Consider the following 25,682-nt stretch of genomic DNA (forward strand, 5'->3'; position numbering starts at 1 on the left):
CAGGAGGAGCTGAAGAGACGCTGCAGAAGCTGCCCAGACTCAAAGACTCCAACTCAGGAGCGTGGATTTCTACAGAGTGCCTTGTTGTCTTGTGATGGACAGGTGCGAGGTTATCGGCGGTTCCAGCCTCGTACAATAACGATGCTGTATTACACACCACATCAGTTAGTTTCACACGAGGCGTTTATGGAGGACACAGCAGCTCGTCCTGAAACCACAGCTGTCATCTCCACATTTCCACTAATACGCCGTCGTCATATTCTTTCCTACGGCACTAGAATGCAACACAAGCACTGTTGAACGCGCATGCTGACGTGCTCCAAATCCGGGCTTCCTCAGTGGCTGGTTAGCAGTGACGTGCTCCACGCCGAGTCACGTTTATTAGGCGTGGAGATCCGGAAGTCCATTTAAGCTGGGCAGACACTGAGACGTTTTCAGTCGCGTTATTCAGCTCCTGCTCAAACTGTACGATTGACTCGCAGGGGTTAGAGCAGGGGTCGGCAACCTGCGGCTCTTTAGTCCTTATACTGCGGCTCCGCGTGGTTTGGGAAAATAAATTAGTATTTAGCTGAAGTGTGTTTTATTTGTGTTTAGTTCTTTTTAAACTTGTAGTTCTAAATTGGAAGATTATTGTGAAATATAAAAATAAAATTATATCTTATTATTTTTTCATCGCTCAAAATAAGCGTCACACTCGCGGAAGCCGGTGTACCCGCCGAAACGCCGTGCATTTATCGAGACTTTCGACCCCAGGTAGGCCAGTTATGGATCTTCGGATCCACATGATGTCAGCAGCTCCACCGTGAACTATGTAAAAACAAACACGCTCACGCCTCACAGACGACAGCTTACAGTCCTGCGTAAAGATGAAAGTGACTCGTACAGCCTGATCTGCAGACGCTGCGCAGAGGTTCAGGAGCAGAAGTCTTCTTGTAAACATATCACAGCAGACCCGACGATGTTTGCATGAACACGCTTTTCAGCATCTCTTTATTGACCACTTTTCACACACGGTTGCTGTACGCACACAGCCGGCTGTAGCTTTGCAGCTCACAGCCCGACACACACCAACACAACAGCAGACTTTAAGGCAGCGAGGCGTGATTGCGGGGCCCGCTCAGGTGTGTCCGCCTCCCCTGCAGCGGCGCTGCAGACCACGCCCCGCCACACACATTAACCAGGTAAAATACATACTTAGGCAGAATTTTGCAAATATCTATTTTTTTAGCAGCACAGAGCTTTTTTTCCAATTACTTTTTAAAAGTCAGGTCAAGGCTCCAAAAGCCCAAAGGCGATATAAGGGAGGCAGCTCACAGCAGTTTGTGTTTGCTGGATCATTTTAGTTCATCTTTCCTTTTGTTATATTTCTTTAAGAGTTCAAAATGTGTTAATTACATAAATAAATGTAATTTTCTCTGTAGCACTTCATGGATTTCATAAGCAACACACCTTAGTTGCTCTGTGGATTCTTTTAAAAAGCAGTTAAAAACGTTTCTGTTCAAACAAGCCTTTTGTTGATCTACGTATTTTATATTCTTTACATTATTTACATTTGATCTTTACATTGTGTATAATGTCTGTTGATTGTATTGTTTATTTTAATATTTGTGTACAGCGCTTTGTGACTGCCTGTCTGTGAAAAGCGCTTAATAAATAAACTTTACTTACTTTAGTTGTTCACACAAGCATAAAGGTAAAAACAGTATATGCAGTGTTATCTTCATTTTAGATTTCAGAAAGTATTTGCGGCTCCCAGAGTTTTCTTTTGCGTGGAAACCGGGTCCATTAACCGGCTGGTCATACAGAGGCCACCGCCCTCCTGTCTGGGTTTGACCCCCCCTCCCCCTGTGTTGGCCTGAACATATCCTCACACACTGACTGTGTTACTCGGTGAGGTCATGGGTCAAATACAACAGCTGACTCTTATATAAAGCTTTGTTTCTTCATGGTGCGCAGGCTGAAAGCACATCTGTCTTTACAGCGTTAACACCAGAGAAGTTGTGTCTTCATTCAGTTTCAGCCTTCAGTCCTTCAGACAGATTTGTGTCTTTATGCTTCTCAGGGCAGATGGCGCCCTCGCGGAGCCGCGGCAGGTCCACGTGCCTTTAACCTTTAACCCCAACCCGTTTTCTAAATATGTGATTTTTCTTCAGTCAGTAAGCATTATAGCTGACACATCACACAGGTAGAGCTCCTTCTCATCAATGATAACAGGTAATAAGAGCTTCAGGTGAGACGCCAGCGGTGGGTGTAGAGCAGCTGAGTGGTTATTAAAACCTTCACTGAACCTTTCAAAGAGGGAAAGAAGTGTGTGTGATAAAAACTACATGACTGTGCACTGTAAAAAGAATAACCCTATTCAAATTAAAAAAATGATGTCCAATTGTCACATCCAAAATATTTGACTTCATAGAATCCAAATTGAGTCACTTGATATGACCTGATACTTTTATGTTGATATAAACAATATTACTAGACTTGACTGAAACTTTAAATTTTGCATTGATCCAAATTGATTTTTTTTACATAGAACCATATTTTAATTATTGAACCAAGCTAATATATTGAAATTTAACCAACCTAATGTATTCACATTGAACCAAATTAACATGAACTAATATGTTTGTGTTGAAGCCAGGTAATTGATTTACATATATTCAAACTATATTTTTTACATTTCATTTTATTTCAGTTCAAAAATGCTCTGCATTTCCTATAAAAAACAAGACAGATGCCCAACCAATTATTTCAAAATTATTTATTGTTCCAAACCATTTTAACTATAATCAATAGAGAGGATTAGTAATATACAGATTTAGTGCTACGGCAGAAATGATTAGAGAAATGTTTGTTTTATAAAACCTGCAATCTTTTGAAAACCAGTATAAAACCTGCAACCTGTCTAAAACTGGCATAAAACCATTATAAAAACTCTTTTTAAACCAATTTGCAAGTACTCAAAAACGTTTATATGTGCACTGTGCCTGTACAATGTAAAAAAAAATCTACACATGTATCAATGAAATCAACTTAAATCTCCCTTTCAAATGGGTGTTCTTATAATTTTTGAATGTAGAATACCACTGCAGGCCAACCAAGCAAAATAACCAAGCACACATGCATGCATGTGCACATACACATGCACACATGCATGCAAACACACTACTGTGCAGTGTTAAGTTCACAATTAAGTTTGCGAATCTTAGAGGTCATCTTGTTAAAGTCAAGCTCCATCATAATCTTTTGAAGAGCCTCAAAGGTGAACCTGAATCCTCGTGGATATTCCATATTAAGAGCATAACAGAGTCCAAAGACCATTGCCACTCCAGCTGCCACAGAAGGCAACTCATTCAGGACTTCCACACCATCAATGATTATCCCGATGTCTCGAGGCTGATGTAGGAGGCTTGAGTTGTCCCTGAAGACGAAGAGTGCCATGGTGGTACTCTGCAGCTCTTCCTCAGCTTCATCTTTCTGGGATATCTTGAGGTAAAATATGGAACAAAATGTACAGGTGAAGAACTGAAGTCTGGCACACCTGATAAATCTTTGACCATAATAAACTACTATTTTGATAGTTGTTTGTGATAGGTTTGTAGCTTAAACCTATTCGCTGGAACGTTGAAGACAATATAATTACACAGCAAAGCAAGACCCAAAGTAGGCAAAGTTCTTCATGTTACTCATGCATGAGGGAGACCTGCCTGGAGCCAAGTGTCGTTCCACCACTTGACCTCCATCAGACTCTCAGCCAGGTTCCCCATAGCACTCCTTTTATTGTGGTTACATGAATATGCATAGGGTCATTAACATATAACATCTTACATAGGTAAACATGTGAACAAAGAATACAGTGCGTGTGTGTGTGTGTGTGTGTGTGTGTGTGTGTGTGTGTGTGTGTGTGTGTGTGGGGTCAGAGTATGACCCCATAAATGACTTCCCTAAACCTACTGGTCTGGAAAGTCCACCAGTTCATCTAAACAAAAGGCACTCAGACTAAAACAGATATAGCCACGTTTATCCTACCATAAAACAATAAAACAAGGTACGACCTCTTCCCATGCTCCCAGGATGTAGGTGTGGATTCCAGAACACTCTGGAATGCGCACAAAGCCTTTGCAGACTATTAAGGATCACACATCCTATAACTACACAATTAATTGTACACCTCTAAGCATATATGGTTAAATATTTCTAAGCATAAATGACAATCAACATTACAAAACCTAACATTCCCCCCTTTTTGACCTTTATGCTAGAAAAGTTCCCAGTTATGATCACCTCATGCCTGACAGTGTCAATGCAAACATTTTTATACTCAGCATATGTCAATCACCCTAAATTACTGTAAAAGTACACAGTTTAACCAATGTATTAGCAGTTATCCCATTCCTCATTGATCTCATCCAATGGCAAACTGCATCCTACGAGCAAACAAATGAATTGTTCATTTAATAGTTAAAATAAGAAAGTAACATTTTCAAAAACATCCCAGCTCTGCGATGATCACCCATCATCTGTGCAGAGTGGTTTTAGTTCGGCAGGGCGTCATGAATGTCTCTTCCAGTTGTTTCCATCACTGTCCATAGGACCAGAGTCCAAAAGTATGTAGAATAGAAATTCAAACATACCAGTTGGTTTTGTTGTTTGTCAACATGGGTCTCAGTTATCTTGAAAGCTGCAGGCCTTGTCAGCACTCTAGTTTTATGGCCTCTATCAACCCCCATCACCTCACTTCAGGCCTTCGTCCTGCAAGGGGGATACTTATGACTCCTCCATTGTCCATGCTCTGCAGAAAAACCCCTCTGTGGAAAGGGTGCTGGGTCCAGTTATCTTACTGCTGTTAAGATCCCAGCAGTCTTCAGAGTGTCATCATATGCACAGTACAGTGGCACAGCATTAGGTGATGTTCATAGGAAACTGCTGTCATCACCACCATAGCTTCTGGTTCCTGTGCTTTTCACAGAATCATGATGCCATCCTCGGACTCCCCCTGCGCTGTCGATGGAGCTTGGCACGCTCCCCTCATCCTTCAGGTGCCCGTCTGTTGTCCACAATCTCCTCTGTTGGCCTCTAGAAAGCCCCCTTGGCACAGCTCTCATTCCAACGCAGCTTCGTGGTCCTTGCTGTGGCTTCAAAGTCTGATCTCATGATGGGCCCCAAACAGCTCGACCTTTGACCTCAACCACTGCCTGGACTGTCAGCCATGCCTGGAATGGTTCTTGTTTCTCACTGGGCCTCTGAAGATTTTTCAGGAGATGACTGCTGCACCTGTATTTCCTTGCTAGGAGGAAAAACTTCTATTTGGAGAGCATGTCAACAATCATCAAACCACATTCTTTAGTTCAGTGAACTTCACTTATAGGCCATCAAAGCCTCATCTGAACATGGATGCACCACTTGCATAGGTTTAATACCCATAAATGAACTGTTAATCACACAAATCACTGCAACAATAATAGAAAACATTGTTTCATGTTAATCCTGGACCCCTCCTCTTGACGCATGGACACTCCCATGAGTCAACTCATCAAACCTAGATTCCTGTCTTAAAGAAAAAGGTTAGCTAGATCATGTCCCAGGCAACATCAGGGTGTCTCCTCTGGAGTAGCTCCGTAACCCTGCAATAAAAGATGTTAGCGTGTTTTGCATATTAAGTTTGCTTAACACCTGGCTCCGCCAGGAGCCTGCATACACACCATCATGGCCTGGAAAACAGATCTGGAAGTGAAATCAAACTTCACACTTATAAACAATTGTATCATAAGAGTAATAAAGCATTCAACATCAGCAAGACAAGTGTCATGTGCAGGTTTTCTCAAATCAGTAAACTACAATTATTTCCATAACTTGCCTCAGACATGGATCATCCCATGTGCTCAGTTAACATTAATGTAATCGGTGACTTCCCTTAAGCAAAGTCACTCAACCCATCAATCACTATGAGCTCAAAAAACTTATTTGTTTTTCTTATGTCACTTGTCCGCTTCTGCCGAATCCTCTACATGTACTCTTAGAAAAACAAACATTAGCAATACACATTGACCATCCCGGTGGTCAGACGCAGGTCGACCGGTTCCAGAGGTGCTATAAAAGGACCATAAAGTTAACCATCCATAGCTGTGGAAAGAAGTGACACTACTTTTCAACACAGGAAATTTCTCACATGTTATTCACATTGTCAAAGTAACCTTCACATTTTCCCAAAAAACAGTGTAACAGCATCACCACTCATAACCTATAAACACAGTTTTCTTCACACATAAACCCAGAAATCCTATAGTAGGAAAAAACATCAACCAGCTGTCCTGGTATAAATCACATGATCAATTCACATGAAGAACTGTAATGCTGTAGAAAAGAAAATGCAAATGTTAGCGCTGCGCAGATGTATACACTCTTTCTCACAGTTTCCTCTGTGAGCAACACAAGGTAGTGAATAACACCCCTGGTAGATGCACAGACACAGAAAGTGGCATTTAAAAGGTTAAATCGTCACGCAACCTCGAATGTTGCTGGCATCTTTCTGCTCCTGTAAAAAGAAACACACATAGATTCATCCACCTCTTTGTCAGGTGGGGGTTAACTTCGCACAGTCGTGTTACATCAGTAAAGTCTTGTCAGCTTTCGTCAGCTTTTACCAGTCAGTCAGTTTTTTTCTCTTTCACTCATTCATTCATGCATTCATTCTTTCTTTGCTGATAGTGGAACCTATCGTCGCATTTAGTTTCCACTCTCAGCAAAATGACGTCATTTCAAAAAGAAAAAGAAGAACTTTAGATCGGATTACCTCGCTGAATCCTTTTTGGACAGGAACTTACTTTGTCCCCAGATAAGTGACTTTCTCCGGAGCCCATTTTAATGTGGAGAAACTCACTTGTAACAATTTTCTCGACGACGTGTCGTACAGCGCTTTCTGTTCTAATCGTGCAGATCTGCTCAAACAGAGATTATCGAACAAAACTTTCAGTGCACAGTGAAAGTAACAAAATAAAAAGGCCTTGTTAAGTCATGACACAAGCTCCTCATCTCAGGAGGGTAAATCATACCATCAGCATGGTTTATCATACCATCATACTAATTGGCAGGCTCAACTTCACAACAAAAGAAAAATCATCAACTAGATTCACTCCAAACCAACCATCAGCTGCACAACACACAACATAAGCCTAATGTCTTATTAGCTATGAGTTTAATCCCCAGGTCTGTGCTCTTCACTCATTTAGGTCACACACACCCATTTTATTCAGTTTTCCTTTTTCCCTTCATCATAAAACATGTGACATGTTGTCATGCACTTCACAAAAGAAGTTTGTTCTGACGTATTCAGAATTGTGTATCTAGGTACAGGATTCACTCGCACATCAAAACAGGAAACTCAGTGTTTTAGAGTCTCCACTCAACACACAACAAACTCCAACACATCTCATTCACTCGTGCTAGAAATTAGTCACCTTTCCTCAATCTAAGAACGATCAACTAATTTGCATATCAGCTATTAACCCACTAAGATGACAGGACAACAGAAATGCATGTTCAAAATGTTATCACAAAAATAGAATTTCCCTCATACAGTAAATTACTTGTGCTGCATCAATCAAGCAGGAAGCATCTCCCAATTTACTATATTAACAACTAAATTTATTGTCTGATCAGTGGTTGTTCAAACCAGAATCTTTTTCCCACAAAAGTTAAACTGTTGTCCTGCAACCTAGAGAGTCAATTCTCAGCATTGGATAAATTCAGCATTTGATAACAAGTGTCTGTTAAATTCACACTATTTTAACACTGATGAGAGACAACAAGCTGATCTTCATTGCATGTGTGTTTATGTTATTAGGCAGGTTTAATGCATGTCTGTGGAGCTGCATCTCCAGCAGGGCATGTTCTTAAAGCTGCCTTTCCTACACATTTCTCTGCTATTATTTGATCATTTCTTAACTAATGTGTTATGAGTCCACTGGTCTTTGCATCACACAAGGTGACTTGGACAAGATGGTAAACAGACTCACATGCTTAAGATGTTGTCTAATCTTCATGAGCTCTCTTGTGTTTGTGTTAGTAGGGTTAATGCATGTTTTGCTTGTGTGTGTGTGATTTTGTATGTTTCTTTTTGCAGTGTTTCAGACTCCTTCACAATTTTCCCACTTAAGCAGTCAGTTTTCTTTTCCCCAGGTTTGCTAACCCAAATTTTGATTTCCCATATTAAAAACAAAACTCCTATTTGTTCTCACCACTGCTCTCACTCTGTTGTCCTCTCCCACTTCAACAGTCCAACAGCAGGCAGTTCTCTTTCAGCTTTGTCCTGTGTTTCACTGTCTCTTCTTGCCATTTTACTCCAAAGGTGGCAAATGTCAAACTCCAACAGTCTCCTCAGTTCTCCTCAAATGTTCTTGTCACATGCACAGTGAAGTTGCAGCTTGTTGGAAACACAGTGCCATTCATCCAATCATTCAGGATGATGGGTTTGCTCTTCTTCTCTGATGCTGTTTGTCCACACTGCTGCTGCTTGCTGGGACTCTTTGCTCAGGACTTTGCTGCTGTCTCTTTATCTGCCATGTTATTGCTCTTTGGAGCTGCATTCCTTGTCTTCAGGGAGGAGTGAGAGCTCGCTTGTGAGATTGAGGGACACATGGAGCTGTAAATAAGTTAGCCAGAAACTTGGCCTGAATGTTTCTAATGATGTTAAACTATAACTTTCTTCCGACCGCTGCATGTGGAAAATTGATTCAGGTCTGCTTGTCACCTGAAAGTGACAAACTAAGACATTTTCATTATTATTATCACTGCGTAATCAACACACACATCTCTCTCTCTCTCTGTTTTTTGTGAATTGTCCTTTCTTAAAAGCAGAAAATGAGATTGTAGTTGTTCTTGGCTGATAAACACAAAACCTTTTTCCTATGATTATTTTTCATCTACAATGTAAATTTTGTCTCTATTGTACTCTTTATTTTTACAATAGCTGGTGACCTGCAGAATCACCGCTCTCACAATCAGAGGCAATTACTTTTACACAGCGCACAAAAACACTGTGACGTCAGACACATTCACACTCACTTTTTTCATCTGCGTAAATAAATCATTTGGCCAATGGCATGTGCCATGGTGATCCATAAATAAGATCACAAGTTTTTTAAATTATTTTCAACCCAACAAAACAAATAAACAAAAACATGATGCTGATGCTATGAACACGCTACACACATGAGTCAAGATACAGGAAAACTGCTCACGGAAACGCTGTACACTCCAGTTATCACAGTTATCATAGTTCTGTTTCCTTCTCTTTGATGAGTTCTCAGACAGATCTCGATCTGATAATGTGTAGCTTGCTCATCAGCTCAGAAGAGACCGCAACGCAACCTCACACAGTGGTTGCGTGCTTTGCCCCACAGTGGCAAAGACTTGCACTTTCATATTCAATTCAGCTTCTCCATCATGTAGTTTTCAGCTGCTTCATACAGGGTTCAGCATATTAGTTGTTTTCATAGGTGTGCTCTATAGCTCAACAATGGCTCATAATAAGACAACAGTCTTTCAAACAGGTCAAGTGCCTCTATGCACATCATCAGTTTAAATATTTGCCTATTTTACTTCATCTCATATGTCATTGTACTGAATTTGAGCAACCCTAAGCTTAATGCAGATTAACAATTATCCACTTCAATTAAATCTATGGTCTGGAGCACAGGCTGTTGCCGATCAGGGCAAGCTAAAGAATAAACATTTTGTGTCAGCAAGGGGTGGGGGAAAGCCATTCACCAGAGCATATCTTAAGTGCTGCTGATGTGGGCTGGCCTTCTCCACACGCTCTTCAAGGCTGGTGTGTTTTCTGAAAACTTCTAACATTTTCCAGCAAGCAGTTTACACTCAAAATCATTTTTTGTGCCAATATTCAAAATACTTTACGCTGCCAAGAGCTTAGTCCATCATACACTTCTCTTCACCCTCTGACGCACTCTTGGTTGCTTTGGGAACCCACGATAACAACAACAGCTGGCGTCACAGACCACGTGTTCTACTCCACACTCACTCACACAAACACCACGAACACAACAACAACAACAAATATCCTCACACACAAACAACAAAAATTAGGCCTATCGTCTCAACGCAGTCTCACACAGTGGCTGCGCGCTTTGCCTCACACAGTGGCAAAGACTTACATAGCAGTGATCACGCGCTTTATCGCACACAGTGATAAAGACTTCCAACGCAACCTCACACAGTGGATGCGTGCTTTGCCGCACACAGTGGCAAAGACCTCCAACGCAACCTCACACAGTGGATGCGTGCTTTGCCTCACACAGTGGCAAAGACCTCCAACGCAACCTCACACAGTGGATGCGTGCTTTGCCTCACACAGTGGCAAAGAATAGTCGCACACAGTGACTACACACTTTATCGCACACAGTGATAAAGACTTTAAAACTCAGCCTCACACAGTGGCTGCATGCTTTGCCTCACACAGTGGCAAAGACTTAAACTTACTTGGTGTTGCTTAGCGTGTAATATCAGCCTCGAATCCCGCCGATCGTCATTCATCAAGGAGAGAAAACAGACAGCTAATCCACCGGCCCGACGACGAATTCTCACGTCTCGGGACTTTACTACAGGAACTTCCTGGCTGACGTCAGTCTTTCAGCGTGTCTCTTCTCCCCTCGGTGAATGTCGACTCCAGGGCTCCGGCTCTCGAAGGACCAATTAATGATAGGTTTGTAGCTTAAACCTATTCGCTGGAACGTTGAAGACAATATAATTACACAGCAAAGCAAGACACAAAGTAGGCAAAGTTCTTCATGTTACTCATGCATGAGGGAGACCTGCCTGGAGCCAAGTGTCGTTCCACCACTTGACCTCCATCAGACTCTCAGCCAGGTTCCCCATAGCACTCCTTTTATTGTGGTTACATGAATATGCATAGGGTCATTAACATATAACATCTTACATAGGTAAACATGTGAACAAAGAATACAGTGCGTGTGTGTGTGTGTGTGTGTGTGTGTGTGGGGTCAGAGTATGACCCCATAAATGACTTCCCTAAACCTACTGGTCTGGAAAGTCCACCAGTTCATCTAAACAAAAGGCACTCAGACTAAAACAGATATAGCCACGTTTATCCTACCATAAAACAATAAAACAAGGTACGACCTCTTCCCATGCTCCCAGAGTGTAGGTGTGGATTCCAGAACACTCTGGAATGCGCACAAAGCCTTTGCAGACTATTAAGGATCACACATCCTATAACTACACAATTAATTATACACCTCTAAGCATATATGGTTAAATATTTCTAAGCATAAATGACAATCAACATTACAAAACCTAACAGTTTGGTCACAGACTATTAGAACAATTATTTGACTAATCAGATTGTGAATTGCATAATCATTAAATTAAATCAATGGTGGAACATTTTCATAAATGTTCCACATTTTCATAAATGTTCCACAAAGCCCAAGAAAAAAAAGAAAACAATACAGAACCCTAAGATATTAACTTGATGAGTTGATTAATCGTTGCTGTCCTACATTAATCACTGCATTTAATAGCAGAGTTGTCAAATTTACATCAAGAGACTGCATCTCATGTAGAGACAGAACAGATATGGACATACCATGTATTCTTTTATCAAGTCCTCAACACGTTCTCCAAGGTAGATAATGAGAGATTTAAGTATACACTCCCTCCTAATTTAAACTTGTTAAATTCTACACTTTTTGGTCTAAAAATGTCTTAGTGCTGCCCTCTTAGGGTTGAAAGGTGGCTATTGCATTTGAATATTGTGATTGGCTGAAAGCAGTTCATGCCTACGTCAGCGGTACATGCCAGTCACCAGCATCGTCTCTAAGACACATTCGCAACCTTGGGGTCCCAACCCCAATTGGGGTCGCGAGATAATTCTTGGGGTCGCCAAATCATTTTGGAAAAATATAAATGAATGTAGCTTCCGAATGAATGACAAGTGGTTGGTCTCAAACAGGTATTTTATTACTCAAAGCCAGTTACTGGCTTTGAGTAATAATAGTAAATGTGGGGGGGGGGGGGTTAGCTCTGAATAAACAGATGAACAGAAGCGCTTTTGGACCGTTGTGGAGAAATATGCATCTGGTGTGAACAGCGGAGCAGCTGACAGTGTATGATTTTCCTAAGCGCAGCACTTCGAAGTGTTCCTGTGGCCAATGTAAACCATGTGTAAGAGTTAGACCAAAAAGGGTAGAATTTAACAAGTTTACACAGAAATGTCAAAAACTGCCCAAAACTGAAAGATTGCATTGTAAAAACACATTATAACAGTTTCTAAGCAAAACAAGTTGTTAGGCTTCAGTTACTCTTTAAGTAGTTACACTCCAAAATAACAGGACACAACCAAAATGAAATGTTCCCTTTGCCCTCCATAGAAAATGTTGCTGCATTTATAACTGGACAGAGGAAATTAGTGGACAAGGATCGCTTACTAACTCACACAACGGATGTAACTAATGCAATAGCAATATTACTTACTACTACAAAAGTGATTTTCAGAGTGCTTTTCAATTACGAAGACTAGAAAAGGGGAAATGGGGCACATCTCCCTACACAACCAGCACTGAGCACACACCTGGGTGAAGCCGAGAGAGCAATTATTGCACACAATAGTGCCAACACATCAGCAAGGTGAATGAGAGGATAATGAGACAGGGTCTAGATTATTATGAAATGTTTAAAAAGGATGTGCAGTGTAAATGCAAAATGATACCTGTTCAGATTAAATGAAAATGTATGGTTCAGCCATGGAATGGATGGAGCGATCTGTGGTTCTGAAAGCATACAGAAAAAAAAGAATAATGTTACTTCTCTATAAAACACATAACATAGAAAAACCAAGAAATACGTAACATGACATACACATCCTTATAAAAAGCTAGTACTATAATTTGATTTAGGTTTACCAAACAGTCTACAGACCAGCCATTAGCGACTAAGTTTGGCATAGGGTCAATTTTTTGCTGTTAAAATTAAAATTTCTTCAGAAAATGCACATTTTTCCGAGCCGTGCCTGAAAGTCAATTAAAGGAATTAGTCTTATGTCATTGATCTTATATGCTGGCTTGTTATTTCTGTCTCTAAATCATGCACATTAATAATTATCTTTTGCGCTCGGTGTACACACACACAACACACAGATATTTATATGAGGAGAGACAGAGACAAACGTGCGTGCACAAACACAAGCTTGTGTCTAGAAACCGCGAGCTCACCAGAAAGCACGGAGTTATACTATGAATGTTATGAACTATGAACTTATGCTAGCTAGCTGTATCCACCACCGATGCATCGTGGTAACGCTAGCTAGTTAGTATACTGGTAAAAAACGGCTTTTTTCCTAACTTACATTCCGGACTGTGATGGTCAGTTGCTGGTAACCAGTTCTAACGTCGCGCCGGATAGCTAGCTAGCTTGTAGCTAGCAGCTACAATCATGCAAAAATTGGGGGTGGCTGTCGACCCAGCTTAAATGGGGTTATTTTCTGCAATTTTGGCAATACAAATTATAAAAGCTTTTGTAACATACTTGGCTTTACTTACGTTTATTTTCAGATGAAATTAATCAAAGATGTGACACGATGTTTCCAGCAGCCATGCAGAATAAAAATGGGTCCCGGTCTATTTCTGGTGGGCGTGTTCAAGTGCAAATCACTTTGACTCAAATTAAAGATATTATCTGTTCAACATGAAAAGAAATATATGTTTTGAGAGAAATCAAAAACTTTGCGTTGTGTCCTTTGTACAGATATTTAGTTTCATCCAAATCAAAAGTGGTATTTTAAAATGCAAAAAGAAAGGGTTTCACAATCAAATCAATGATTTTATTCTGTTTTGAATGGCACTTATTAGATTGAATGAATGACTGCATGTTAGACTTTTTTCAGTGTGTGTCTGTGGTAGTTAAAAGTGCTGATGGGTCAGCATATAATTACCTGCAAAAGGAAATGAACCTCCAGCACACTGACCACGCCCACAACAACACCCTGAAGCCCCGAGCTGAGTGCTTTCACTGTCGCCCAGGATAACCCCCCCTCCTGACTCTGACCATCACTTCCTAAAAGCAGCTGATGTTTTATTCAGTATTCAGCGGTCAGGGCAGAGAGACGCTCTCCATCGCCCCCTGCTGGCCTTTAAGAAGAACATCCAACTCCACACTTTTCAGATGCAGAAGCTACGTACATGTTTGATAGTGATAACTCCACCTCCTTCAACCTGGACAGGTGGGCAGCCCTTCACAGGAATAAGCCTCTGGTCAGGTTAACTGGCATGTTTTGAGCCAAATGAGTTGATATAGTTGTATAATTTGAACACCTGTTTGCAGGTAAGGCTAACGCGAGAGCACAGCAGGATCCAGATGTTCAGAATAAAAGCAAGGTGAAGTTTCTGAAAGCTCGACAGCAGAGAGAGTTTTCAGTCTTGTGTCTTCTCAGTCCTCTCAGAGCCTGAAGAACTGAAGCCAGCTCTTTGTAACCTGCAGGGACCCTCGTCACTCGCAGAGCTTCGTACGAACTGGAAAACCAACCTCACCGGGCCGGTCAGGACTTCTTCCTTCCTGCTGTTTCCTGTGCTGCGTGTAGGGGATCGTCTGATATTTCAGCATCTTTACCTTAAAATGCAAAGCTTCCTGAGAAGACCTCCAGTGTCCTGGTGCTGTATAAATGAAACTGGGCCAAAGTCTGTGGGCGCCCTCACTGAGAAGCAGCACAGCGGGGAGTCCAGTACGTTCAGATCTGAGGCCAGGTCCTGACCGGCTATGAGTCGTGACAGTCGTGAATACCGATCAGGACGGCAGGCCGGAGGAAAAGCGTGCTGAAAACAGGACGAGGAACAGACGCTGCTCTGGGAGTTCCTGTGGCCTGAAGCCAGGCTTGATCGTGACGCAGGCTCGCCATCCCTCCCTCTCTGGGATGTAACTATGACAAGAGCGAGGGGGCTCAGCGAGCCCGCCCACACGGGCCCGTGTGAACCTCCCACGCTGCTGCCGAGCATCACAGCGAGCCAGGCCGCACGTCATCGTCTGATCTGTTGGGGGGGAAACAAAGCTCCAAATAGAGGTGGAAATCAGCGAGTGCTCGCCATCTTTGATAAACGCAGGATGAAAGCAAAATCAGCATCTATTAACTGACTGAGACTTTCCATGTCCTCGTCTCTCAGAAGCACTCAAAGTTTCCCTGTGGCATCCGTGTCGCATGCTCCGGATTTATGGCATTAACGACACACACATGGATGCATGTAGAGCACAACCATAGTGTCCCGTGTAAACGCACCGGGTAAGCATCATTTTGGCCGTCTCACCCTAAACCTAACCGTGTGTTCAGGCCACTGCTGACAAACCGCCACCACACACAGCAGCTCTCTGCCCGACTCTCACCAGGTCATATTTGTTCTCTAAACCTAAACTGTGAGTGAAAGTGAACAACAAGGTTCTTTATTCGTCACATGCATAGTCATACAACACACAGTGAAGTGTAGCCTGACACGCTCCTCGACTTGTGCAAAAGGGGGGAAGAACATTATCTATTATATACATTAGGTGAATGTGCAGTAGTAGCATGTTTGCAGCAAGCAGGTGAATTCTGTACATTAAGTGAATTAAATAAGAATAGAGCAGGGGTCGGCAACCCTGGGCCTGGAAGGGTTAACTGATGGCATGACCACAGCTGGATTGGCCATCGGGCATACCGGGCAAATTCATAAGAGCCTAGAAGAACCACCTGGCAGACGATTGTTTCTGCCATTCTAACTGAACGAATATCAAGCTTTGTAGACTTCCACATGAAGAACTTTGTACTGTCATTAAAGTCTCACATAAAGGATAGCTCCCACAATACTATGTACTTTAGATATTGAATCCCTGTATACCAATATTATCCAGACACAAGGCCTGGAGACCTTGGAACATTTCCTTGATACTAGGTCTACGAAACTACCATCTAGTTCCTTCCTAACAAAGCTGGCTGCCTCCTGCAGCTCAGCGACCTGAATATGTGGGGCGAGGCGACCTGTGCATGAAGCCATGATGAATCCTCTGTGACCATGTAAAATGGGCGAAAGCATCTTTAACAGGGCCCCACAGTGAGAGGAGGAGAAAAGCGCTCTCAACACTGTGCCATTAACGGCTAAAGAGCCCCTCTGAGGAGCCTGGTACTGTCCCCCCCCCCCTGCTGTGAGCTGTGGGGGGGCCATGACAGGCTGACACACAGACAGGAGCTCCATCTGTCCAACCCTCCTCTCTGAGGGTTTCCAGCTCTGAGCTCAGAGCTCTGGCCAGCTCACTGGTGAGTATTAACGCCTCCAGTGACGGGGAAACATTTAAAGTGTGTTTAGTCAGCTACAGAAACCTCTCACTGACTGCAGACCGTCACGACAAACCAAAGCTGCAGCAGTTTGATTATTTTTAGAAAGAGGACCGCAGAGAGGGTGGAACAGTGAGCTAACGGAGAAGATCAGAAGGAAGGATAATAATCACACGCTAATAAGAGCAGGAGGAAGACGAGGGAAGGAAACCACACGAGCAACAAACCTTCAAAATAAAACAGGAAGTAAACCATAGACTGTGTAAACATAAATGAATCTTCTGGGTCTGAACAATAATCTTAAAGCTGCAGGATGCTAATAGCTGTGGTTCCACTGCTGTTCAGATTTAGGAGCTAAAAACGACCGAGCAGCAGGTTTATCGTCACCTTGATGTCCACCTTTGTTGTATCGCACATGCCAGACGTGTTGCCATGACAACAGCCACACACGTTAGGTAGTACCAGATTGTAATGGAAAACCAGTCGATCCAACTTTTTCTTTTAATCGAGGAAAAGCACACTGGAAAAGGAGCAGATCATTGGACTCTTCAGCTGAACCCACAGACAGGAGAAAAACTTTATACTTCGACAGAATTAAACCATCTCAAAGATTCTGACTCTAATTAAATGGTTTTCTCACTGCTATGACGTCCTCACGCCTGACGTGAAAGCCCACGCAGCCAGTGTGATAAGAGGAGACAGCCTTTAGCCTGCATTAGTCCCACAGCTGGAAGTTATAGAAGCTACAAGGATTTCTGTTTTCTGCATGTAAAGATGCATGACGGGTCCAACCATGTTTCAACACTTCAGTCAGTTAGGTCGTCCTGATGGGTTCATGAGGGCAGCAAGAAGGACATGTTTAAAGTAGCTTAAAGTTGAAATACTTTAACCTGCATGAATTCAGATGTTATCAACGTTCATCGGGGAAATTTATGCATAAATTCAGATGGACTAAAACAGCGTGAGGTGGTGAGCGTCTCTTTGAAGCTGAAGGTGGTTTATTGATCACGTGGTTTTCTGATATTACTCACTGCAATTGTTTGGAGGATTAAAGTAAATTTTTAAGCTTAATATGACCATTTTATGAACCTGCTCTCAGGTTTCTCTCACTGAAACCAATGACACGCTGGGAGGATAAGCCTGATTATCTTTACTTCGTCGGGTAATCAGGTGGTATTTGACTTTTTAGCATGTTTATTAATCAGATCTAGAAAAACAGTCCGAAGGCCTTTTTTGAAAAATGTTTCTGTGCTACAACTGGATACAAATGCAGATGACATCAGGTCAGGCCAAAGGAAATAAAAGCGTGCTGGTTGTCCTGGAAACCCACAGAAAAGAATCAACCTGAGGCACTGAGGAACAGGAGGGAAACATGTGGAGGTGCAAACACAGGGGGAGGGAAACAGACAAAGGCAGGAAGTAACTGAAGCGCAGAGGGAAGGTAACTGCCAGAGTAAAACAGGAAGTGAAACAAGGAGACAACCTGAGAAAATAAAAGAAGCTAAAAACTGTCAGCAAGAGTAAAAGTGTAAAAATTCAAAGCAGAATTTCTCGCCGCAGGTCGGAGCTCCCGTCACAGACGCTCCACATGTGCACCCACGTGCACGTCCCACTGATGCTGTGCAGCACCCACTCACACACGCCTCGCCGCCAGCACGGGGACGCCATGTGTCCGGACGACTCAGCGTGTTGGGAGATGATGACGGCTGCAGCGAGCACGCTCTGCATCTCGTTCTCTCACGATACACTGCGTGCTCCTTCTGGTCCCCACGCCCACGCTGAACGCCACCTTTCCGTGTTCAGCCTTCGCATTGCTTACCTGGCGGGCACACCTGCTGACTCCCAAACACGAATTTAACCTTTTCAGTTTAAAATGTTTGAACCTTTTCTTTTGTTGGCTCGTGTGCTCTGTTGGAGGTTGGAGGTGTGTGTCGTTCATTAGTCAGTATGTCAGAACCAATCATTTCACTTCTTTTCTTCGACTTCTGTTACTCTCCAGAGCTTTAGTCAAAGGTCCGGTTCGCGTCCCACCCAGGACTCTCAAACTCATGTGGATCAGGACTGACGAGCTGAAATGAATGAAGTTAATTGATGAAGGTGTTTTGTTTAATATGAATGTGAGTGAGTGTTTGTGGAGCTTCAGTCTCTCAGTTTCCTTCTCCGGGCACCTCGGATGTAGGTGAAGAAGCCTCGACTGTGTTTCTGCTGGTTTGTTCTCATCGGGTGCAGCGTACAAACCGCTAAACACGCTAAGGTCACGTGCTTTGTGTTTGAAAAGCTTTTCCTGTTCACCATCGTCTCCAGCACCTTTCCTGTGCTCCCCACTCGGCGTCACGTCACCTTTAACGTGTCTCACCTGTTTCTGATTGCACCAGTGAAACATACACCTGTGTTTGTCCTTAGTGTTGCTCCTCGCTGTAGGCGAGGCCCGCATCTTTATTTGAACTTAATTTACACCTTTAGCTCAAAATGAAACTATTAAAGGTGGGCGAGCCAGAATCAGCTCCGAGACAAACGTCACTTAGAGTTGCTAACAGCTCACAGTCCTACGCTTCACGTGCACATGAAGAGTACTTCCTGCTGTGGTTTCAGCAGCAGCCTCGTTCTCCTCCTGAGCTTCTGCTGGACTCTGAGTCCGGGTCAGGATAAACTCGGACTTCAGGTCGGTGAATCTGGTCCATGGTGGACTGAACCGACAGAATCTCCTGCACCAGCATCCTGAAACGCCACAGATTTCACAGCTTTAATGACGTGTTTTCCTGTTTAATACTCTTTTTCTCTCTTGCTTCAGATCTTAGATCTTTGTGTCAAAGGAAAGACGGCTCGGATGCCTCGATAATGTTCAGAAACATCTCAGCTGTTTCCAGCCAAAACACCAAAACCTGCGAGACGATGACCTGGTCAGAAACTCTTTGAGCTGCTCGCTCTGAGCTTCAGTAATTTCAATGATGCTGTTGCAGGATGTCCCTCCAACATTCAGAGCATCGTTTTTAAAGATAAAGCCGTCGTTCCATTTAAACCAGGGAAGCAAATATGAAGCTGTTAGCTATTTCAAAGCTAGCACACAGCTAGCAGTTACAGCTGGCTGTGTCCCCACGCACCTGTCAGTGAAAGAGGCCACGCCCCTAATAATACAAACTGGTGAGTTATAGAAACGCCCCCTCCCCCACAGGTGTTATTGAGGAGGAGGAGCTACAGACTTAGGCTACGTTCACACTGCAGGCGAAAGCGCATCAAATCCAATTTTCTGACCCTCTGCGACCATCTATCCCATCATGGTGTGACAGTGTGAACGGCACAAATCCGATATCTTCAAATCCGATCTGGGTCACTTTCATATGTGGTCCTGAATCTGATACATATCTGATGCTTCAGAAAGCTGCTGTTTGATGGTCATGTCGCATTAAATCCGTCTTTTACGTCACTGACACAAGACAGACGCCAACTATCAGCGCCGGAGAAGACATCGCGAACACTTCCTGTCCATCCAGTGAAACTGTTGGGAAGACAACGTTAGAGAAACGTGAACATTTTATTTGTTCTGTATAATCTGCAGATTCTGACAGAAATCTGCAACTATCCTTTGAAGCAGCGCTCCTCTAAAACAGCAATAAGGATCATTATTTTGTTATTTACATTATTATGTAAATAACAAAATAACTTAAAGCAAAATTGGGAAACGTAAAGTCTGAAGTCTTTATATTAAGACCATCAGTCAAACATACTGTTGCTCTGGGTCTAAACAGAGCGCGTTGTGTGTGACGTCTTCTTTTGCGCCGCTTTGAGCGTTCACACTAGAGCGCGTTTGCTGTCGCATTTTATTTGTAGTGTGAACGAGCAGACAAAAAAATCGGATTTGATCAAAAAATCTGAGTTGAGCATTAAGACCTGCAGAGTGAACGCAGCCTGACTCTTCAGGTTGATTCCAGCTTCAGCAGGTGCTAACATAAGCTAATTTCCTTCTTGCATGCTACATTTTACTGAATAAAACTGCACATAACACAAAACTGAGATGTTTCTACTGGATTGGTCCAGGTTTAACTCTAAACTCCTAAACTCTGCCTCTGACGCTCTCTTCCTACCTCATGGCTTCTCCAACGTTCTTGTTGTCTTTGACTGAAGTCTCCATCCATGTAATGAAGCCGTGGGCTTTGCTGAACCTGTCGATGGTGTCTGCAGAGACAGCCCTGTGAGCGAGGTCGCACTGCAAACACACCGAAGCAGAAAGAGTTCAGAGTGACTCACTGCCCGTTAGCAGCTGTGCTCTTTAGCCTGAACCTCAAAGCTTCCTGGTGGATCCTTCATTAGCTGGATGCACTCAATCACCTTGTTAGCAACCAGGATGCAGGGGATGGAGTGTCCGTTGGGCAGCATGGCCTTATTGTCCAGGTCCTCTTTCCAGTGGCGACAGCTGGAGAAACTGGAGGAACTGGTGACATCAAACATCACCACACAGCCCAGCGCCCCTTTATAGTAGATCCTGGTCATGGATATGAAACGCTCTTGGCCTGAAGAGAAAGGCAACGGTCAGTGTGTCACCAGTGCATCCATGACTCAGTCAATAATGCAGAGGCGTTAGATATTCTGAATTTTTATTTTATTTTGAACTATTTTTAATTGCTTTCAGTTTACTTCCAGTCTGAAAATGTTCAGATTGTTTTTTTTGTTTCATGATTTGTTTGAGTTTATTGTTGTTAAAGGTTGAAGATGTTCAGTTCAAACACTTTATGTCAGGAAGACAAAGCAGTTTCTAAACCGGTGCACCAAAGCCTGCAGCAGCTTGGAGACCACACTGACTCAAACTTCAAACTGTTGTTCTACCTGCACACCGTGTCACGTCTGCTGGTTTAATCTTTTTCTCAAGTCGAGTGTTTGTTTTACTTCATTTAACCAGTCTCAGCTACCGTCAGCTGACCCACTGAGGCTAAAAAAGCTGAAGCCAAACGTTATTTGTACCTGCGATGTCCCAGAGTTGCAGTCGGACTTTCTCTTTATCCGACCAGTGCAGCAGCTTAACGGAGAAATCCACTGCAGAAGGAAACAGTCTGTTAGAGACGCAGCAAGAGAGAAATGAAACACACTGAAGGCACATCTACACAGGAAGCTCGAAATATGAAAATAAACTCAAGAAAATCCCCCAAAGTTTCACTTTGCTTCTTCTGAAGTGAAACCTCTGTGAAATTATTCATTAAGCGCAAAGAAGTGAGAGCTGGTGTCGTCCAGCTGAACCTGCACTCATTCTCAGCTGCTTCCAGTTACGTATAAATATTTAAATAAACAACATGTCTCATCCTGTAATTATTCCTTCAGTATTTTGTACACCTGGGGCCTGAATCAGGTGACTAACCCACAGTTTCTAATCGTGCAAACAGATTGAAGGCTGTGACATCATCGGTGACCTCCTCTTTATTTGATTCAACTCGTGCAGAGAGACTGTGGACCTCGTTACTTCCTGGAGCTTTGGTTTAAAAGGAGGAGCGCTCTGGTGATGCGATGGGTTCAAATGTAGCTGTAGAGACCGGCGGACTGAAGTCGCCAGTCAAAGCAAACCAAAGGACAAAGACTGAAAATCAACTCCAGCTATTTTTGTAAGAAACAAAGTTTTAGATCATAAAGTTAAAAACAGCCGAGGTCCTGAGATGAAAAATACATTTTGACCTGACGGTGGTGCTAAAGTTACAGAGCTCCTTCAACACAGAGAGCAGATTTCTCCTGTTGTGGCTTCCTGTTAAATCACATACAAGGTCTTAAATAATCAGGATCTTATCTTAATGACCTTGTAGTACCATATCACCCTATTAGAGCACTTCGCTCTCGCTCTGCAGGCCTACTTGTTGTTCCTAGAGTATTTAAAAGTAGAATGGGAGGGAGAGCCTTCAGTTTTCAGGCCCCTCTTCTGTGGAACCAGCTTCCAGTTTGGGAGACATATATAAGTTGAAATGAATCAATTTAATAAACTCACTTTGTGTGTATATAATAAATATAAATATATATGATATATAATATAAATATAAGGTCCCTCGAGGAACGATTTGAAGCATTAAGCAGAGCTGCTGAAGACTCCCACAGTCAGCACATTTCCTTGACTAACACGACTTCTCTGAAACGTTTCTAATTCAGGAGGAGGTGAAGGGAACGAGACAGTCGTGGTGGGACAGATAAATATAAGATCTGTAACATGAGACCAAAGCTGTGCAGCAGTCTGATGGACCAAAGTGGTGGATCCACTTTTATATTCCACCAGTCTTCAGATCTTACATGAACATCAGTCTGCTCCTCTACGATATAAAACCAGTTTCAGGTCAGTGCCTGCTGATTCTAACATGACTTCTGACGTTTCCTGATGACCATGCAAAGGGCACCGAACACACCGCGCAGACGCTGCCAGTATCTCAGACTCAATAAGTAAAGCAGCCCTACCTCCCACCGTCATCTTGTAGGTCTTGTTGAACTGTCCGCTGACGTAGCGATGAACAAAGGAAGACTTGCCGACGTTTCCGTCACCAACAATGAGAACTTTCAGAAGGTGCTCCGTCATCGCTGTCCTCCGTCACACAGCAGCAGGTGACAGACCTCAGCGTGGGGAGCTCAAAGTTCACACCTCTGCTCAGTTTATGAGCCAGACACACATTTACTCCCCTCTAACTAAACAACACACACGTGTTCTGTTTCTTTAAATTACATTCAAGTCCGCCCAGCCCCACAGAGACGGCCGGGCTTACACCTCAAAGCGAACTAATAGCGCTGCCAGAGTCGGTATTTCAGCACTCGTCTGTTTCCTGACAGGAAGTGGCTGCAGGCCATAAATATGAATCAGACACATGAACCACGCCTTCGTGGACGGCGGGCTGTTAGTGACTTCTGTTGGTTTCTATTGGTTTCATGGCAGTCTGTGATTACCTGTGGCCAGGTAGTCACAGCTGTGTTAACCCGGAGTGGGTCTACTCATAGGAAGGTTGGTGGTTCAATCCTGCTGCTCCAGTCTGCACGCCAAATATCCCTGAGCAGGATACCCGAGCTGCTCTCTGATGCAGAGTGTGGATGTTAGACAGGACACAAAAAGTGAATGAATGGCTGTGAATGTTGTACAAAAGCTCAGCGTCATATAAGAACCAGACTGCAGCAGCTTCAGTTAACAACACAGCTTCACAGACGCATCAGGAAACACAGCAACTTTAACACCTGTTTATTTAAACTCTTGGTCTCAGAGCCAAACCACCATTTAGACCCCGGTTCCTACAACATGTGTCAAGAAGTACTGATCAATGGTTTGATAATAAATCAAATGCGTTTGATAGATTCCTGTTTTTGATTTAGATTAGTGCTCTGTCAGTGCGCCCCAGGCCAGCTGTGGCTACAGCGTAGCTTCATCACCAGTGTGTGGATGTGTGTGTGGATGTGTGTGGATGGGTGGATGACTGGATGCAGTGTAAAGCACTTTGGGGTCCATAGTAAGGTGCTATACAAATACAGGCCATTTACCATTCACATTATTAGAAAACTGCATTTTCTTCCATATTCAAACTGAATGCACTTGGTTATGTTTTTCCTCTGTTGCTGATGCTGTCCCAGCTTTACACAGGAACCAGAGCAACCTGCCCATCGTCTCATCAGCATGTTTTCAGCAGAAAGTCAAACCTCTCTCATTGGCTGCTTTCTTTTTCACAGGATCCAGCTGACCTGCTGGCAGGTGAAACATTACTGTCACCGGCTGCTGCATTTCAAAATACAGATGTGAAATCTCCATCACACTAAAGAGCATTGACTGAGAAATGTTACTGACATCAGAGGAATCAGGCTGTGGATCGTAAACCTGCAGAGTGAACCATCAGGACACTTTCATGGAGGCTTCACTGTCCCCACCATCATCTTGGTGATGCAGGGAGAGTTTACCTGCTTTTACTTTGTGGTTCTTCCTTCTCCAGCCTCGTCCTGCTGCATCTCCTCTTCATCTTCCTGTCTCTGGGCCTTGTGGAGTCGAGTTTGACAGTTATTGGTGGGTGCAGTCGCCATGACTCATCTCTGTGACTCCATGTTTCCATGTCTTGATCAGCAGGCCAGCCTTCGTCTTTGTCCCAGCAGCAGCAGCAACACAGGGACTTTTTAACGTTTGGTGTTTAAAACGCTCAGATTGATGTGGTGTGGGAGGGTTTCTGCGTTTTAGCTCCAGATGTTTTCATCTGTAACGGATGCTGTGTGTGACCTGTTCAGGGTTAGGGGTTTGTAGAGTTTCAGGTGTAATTCTTTGAAGGCGCTGATCCTTCCAGCAGGTGTTTGGCTGAATGATGTTTCAGGTGTTCGAACCATCAGCTCCCACAAAACAGCCGAGCTGCAGGTCGACACGGAGGAATCCACGGTGATCCTGAACGTGACAATACAAACGGACCGGTCCTTGATTTAGTAATGGAGGCAGGTGAGTGTGGTGACGTGCAGGTAAACAGAGGGATGGTGCTCCCCAAAATAGAGTAGAATAGAATAGAATATCTCTTTATTGTCATTGGACACGTACAACAAAATGATGGGTGCTCCACGGCAACTGTGCAGGAATTAAATATAAATAATGAGACGGCAGAAATACATCTAAAACAACAGAAAGGCACTCATGGGAGAGCAAAGTGAAGGAGGTGCACAAAGGTGTGAGTCTGTGTGTGCGTGACCTGACTGACCTGAGGGCAGCGGGTCAGACAGGTGGGGGGCAGGGTGCCTGGCTTACCTGAGACAGGAGGATCTGGCGATGGCCTCTAGGGGTGTCAGAGGGCAGCCGGTGATGTTTTGGCGGGTTAGTGACCCTCTGTGCAGGCTTCCTGTTGCCAGTATTGGCCCCTAAGTACCAAACACCAGGCAGGAGGAGAGCACGCTCAGTTTGTGTTGTTGTGTGAAAGCAGTGGTACACACAGAAACTTAACACAACATGTACCGTGAGAGGTTTTTGGACAAAGTTTGTGTTCTCCATTCTTTAAGCACCGGCACCGTTTCAAAATACCAGTTTGGTACTGGTATCGGATAAAACCTAAACGATACCCATCCCTACTCTCCACCTCTGATAGGTGTTCTGGTTAAACCTGGGTTCGGGTCTCTTAGCACCGACAGTTGGCCTGGAGGGCGTGGCACAGGTGGGCGGGTCGCAGTTACTCCTTGAAGGTCATCAGCAGAAACACTCAGCAGTCGCTCTGATGATTCATTTCTCTTCTGGCTGGGCTTCATTTTCCTCAAACCGGGCACAAGCACAATCCTGGGCTGAGCTAAGCTCCTCCCACCCTTTAAAAGGCAGCAGGTACGCCGACAGACCGACTCTGCTGCTTTATTCAGCTTCAGCGTGAGTAGTTGTAGAAAAACAGAATCAGGAGTTCTTCTG

The 25,682-nt window shown here is 43.5% G+C and overlaps 1 protein-coding gene across 1 annotated transcript; it reads right to left on the minus strand.

The window, feature by feature from the left end:
• Window positions 1–18,849: 18,849 nt before the first annotated feature.
• On the minus strand, window positions 18,850–22,865 carry LOC102791769 (ras-related protein Rab-29-like). The gene is made up of 5 exons (XM_006807416.2): window positions 22,748–22,865; window positions 21,284–21,355; window positions 20,654–20,835; window positions 20,410–20,531; window positions 18,850–19,045 (listed from the first exon to the last, which is right to left on the minus strand). Exons 1-5 carry the CDS (start codon window positions 22,863–22,865, stop codon window positions 18,916–18,918), a joined length of 624 nt encoding a protein of 207 aa, XP_006807479.1. The 3' UTR covers window positions 18,850–18,915.
• Between the last annotated feature and the right edge of the window lie 2,817 nt (window positions 22,866–25,682).

Source organism: Neolamprologus brichardi, chromosome 20, assembly GCF_056152115.1.
Source record: "Neolamprologus brichardi isolate AB-2024 chromosome 20, ASM5615211v1, whole genome shotgun sequence".
Lineage (NCBI taxonomy): Eukaryota > Metazoa > Chordata > Actinopteri > Cichliformes > Cichlidae > Neolamprologus > Neolamprologus brichardi.

Bases quoted from the DNA above. Each gene is read 5' to 3' on its own strand.
- LOC102791769 (XM_006807416.2), bottom strand. From the start codon at position 22,865: ATGACGGAGCACCTTCTGAAAGTTCTCATTGTTGGTGACGGAAACGTC. The intron at 21,356-22,747 runs GTAGGGCTGCTT...TTCCTTCTGCAG, and splicing joins CTACAAGATGACGGTGGGAG to TGGATTTCTCCGTTAAGCTG. The intron at 20,836-21,283 runs GTACAAATAACG...CTTTCTCTTCAG, and splicing joins GCAACTCTGGGACATCGCAG to GCCAAGAGCGTTTCATATCC.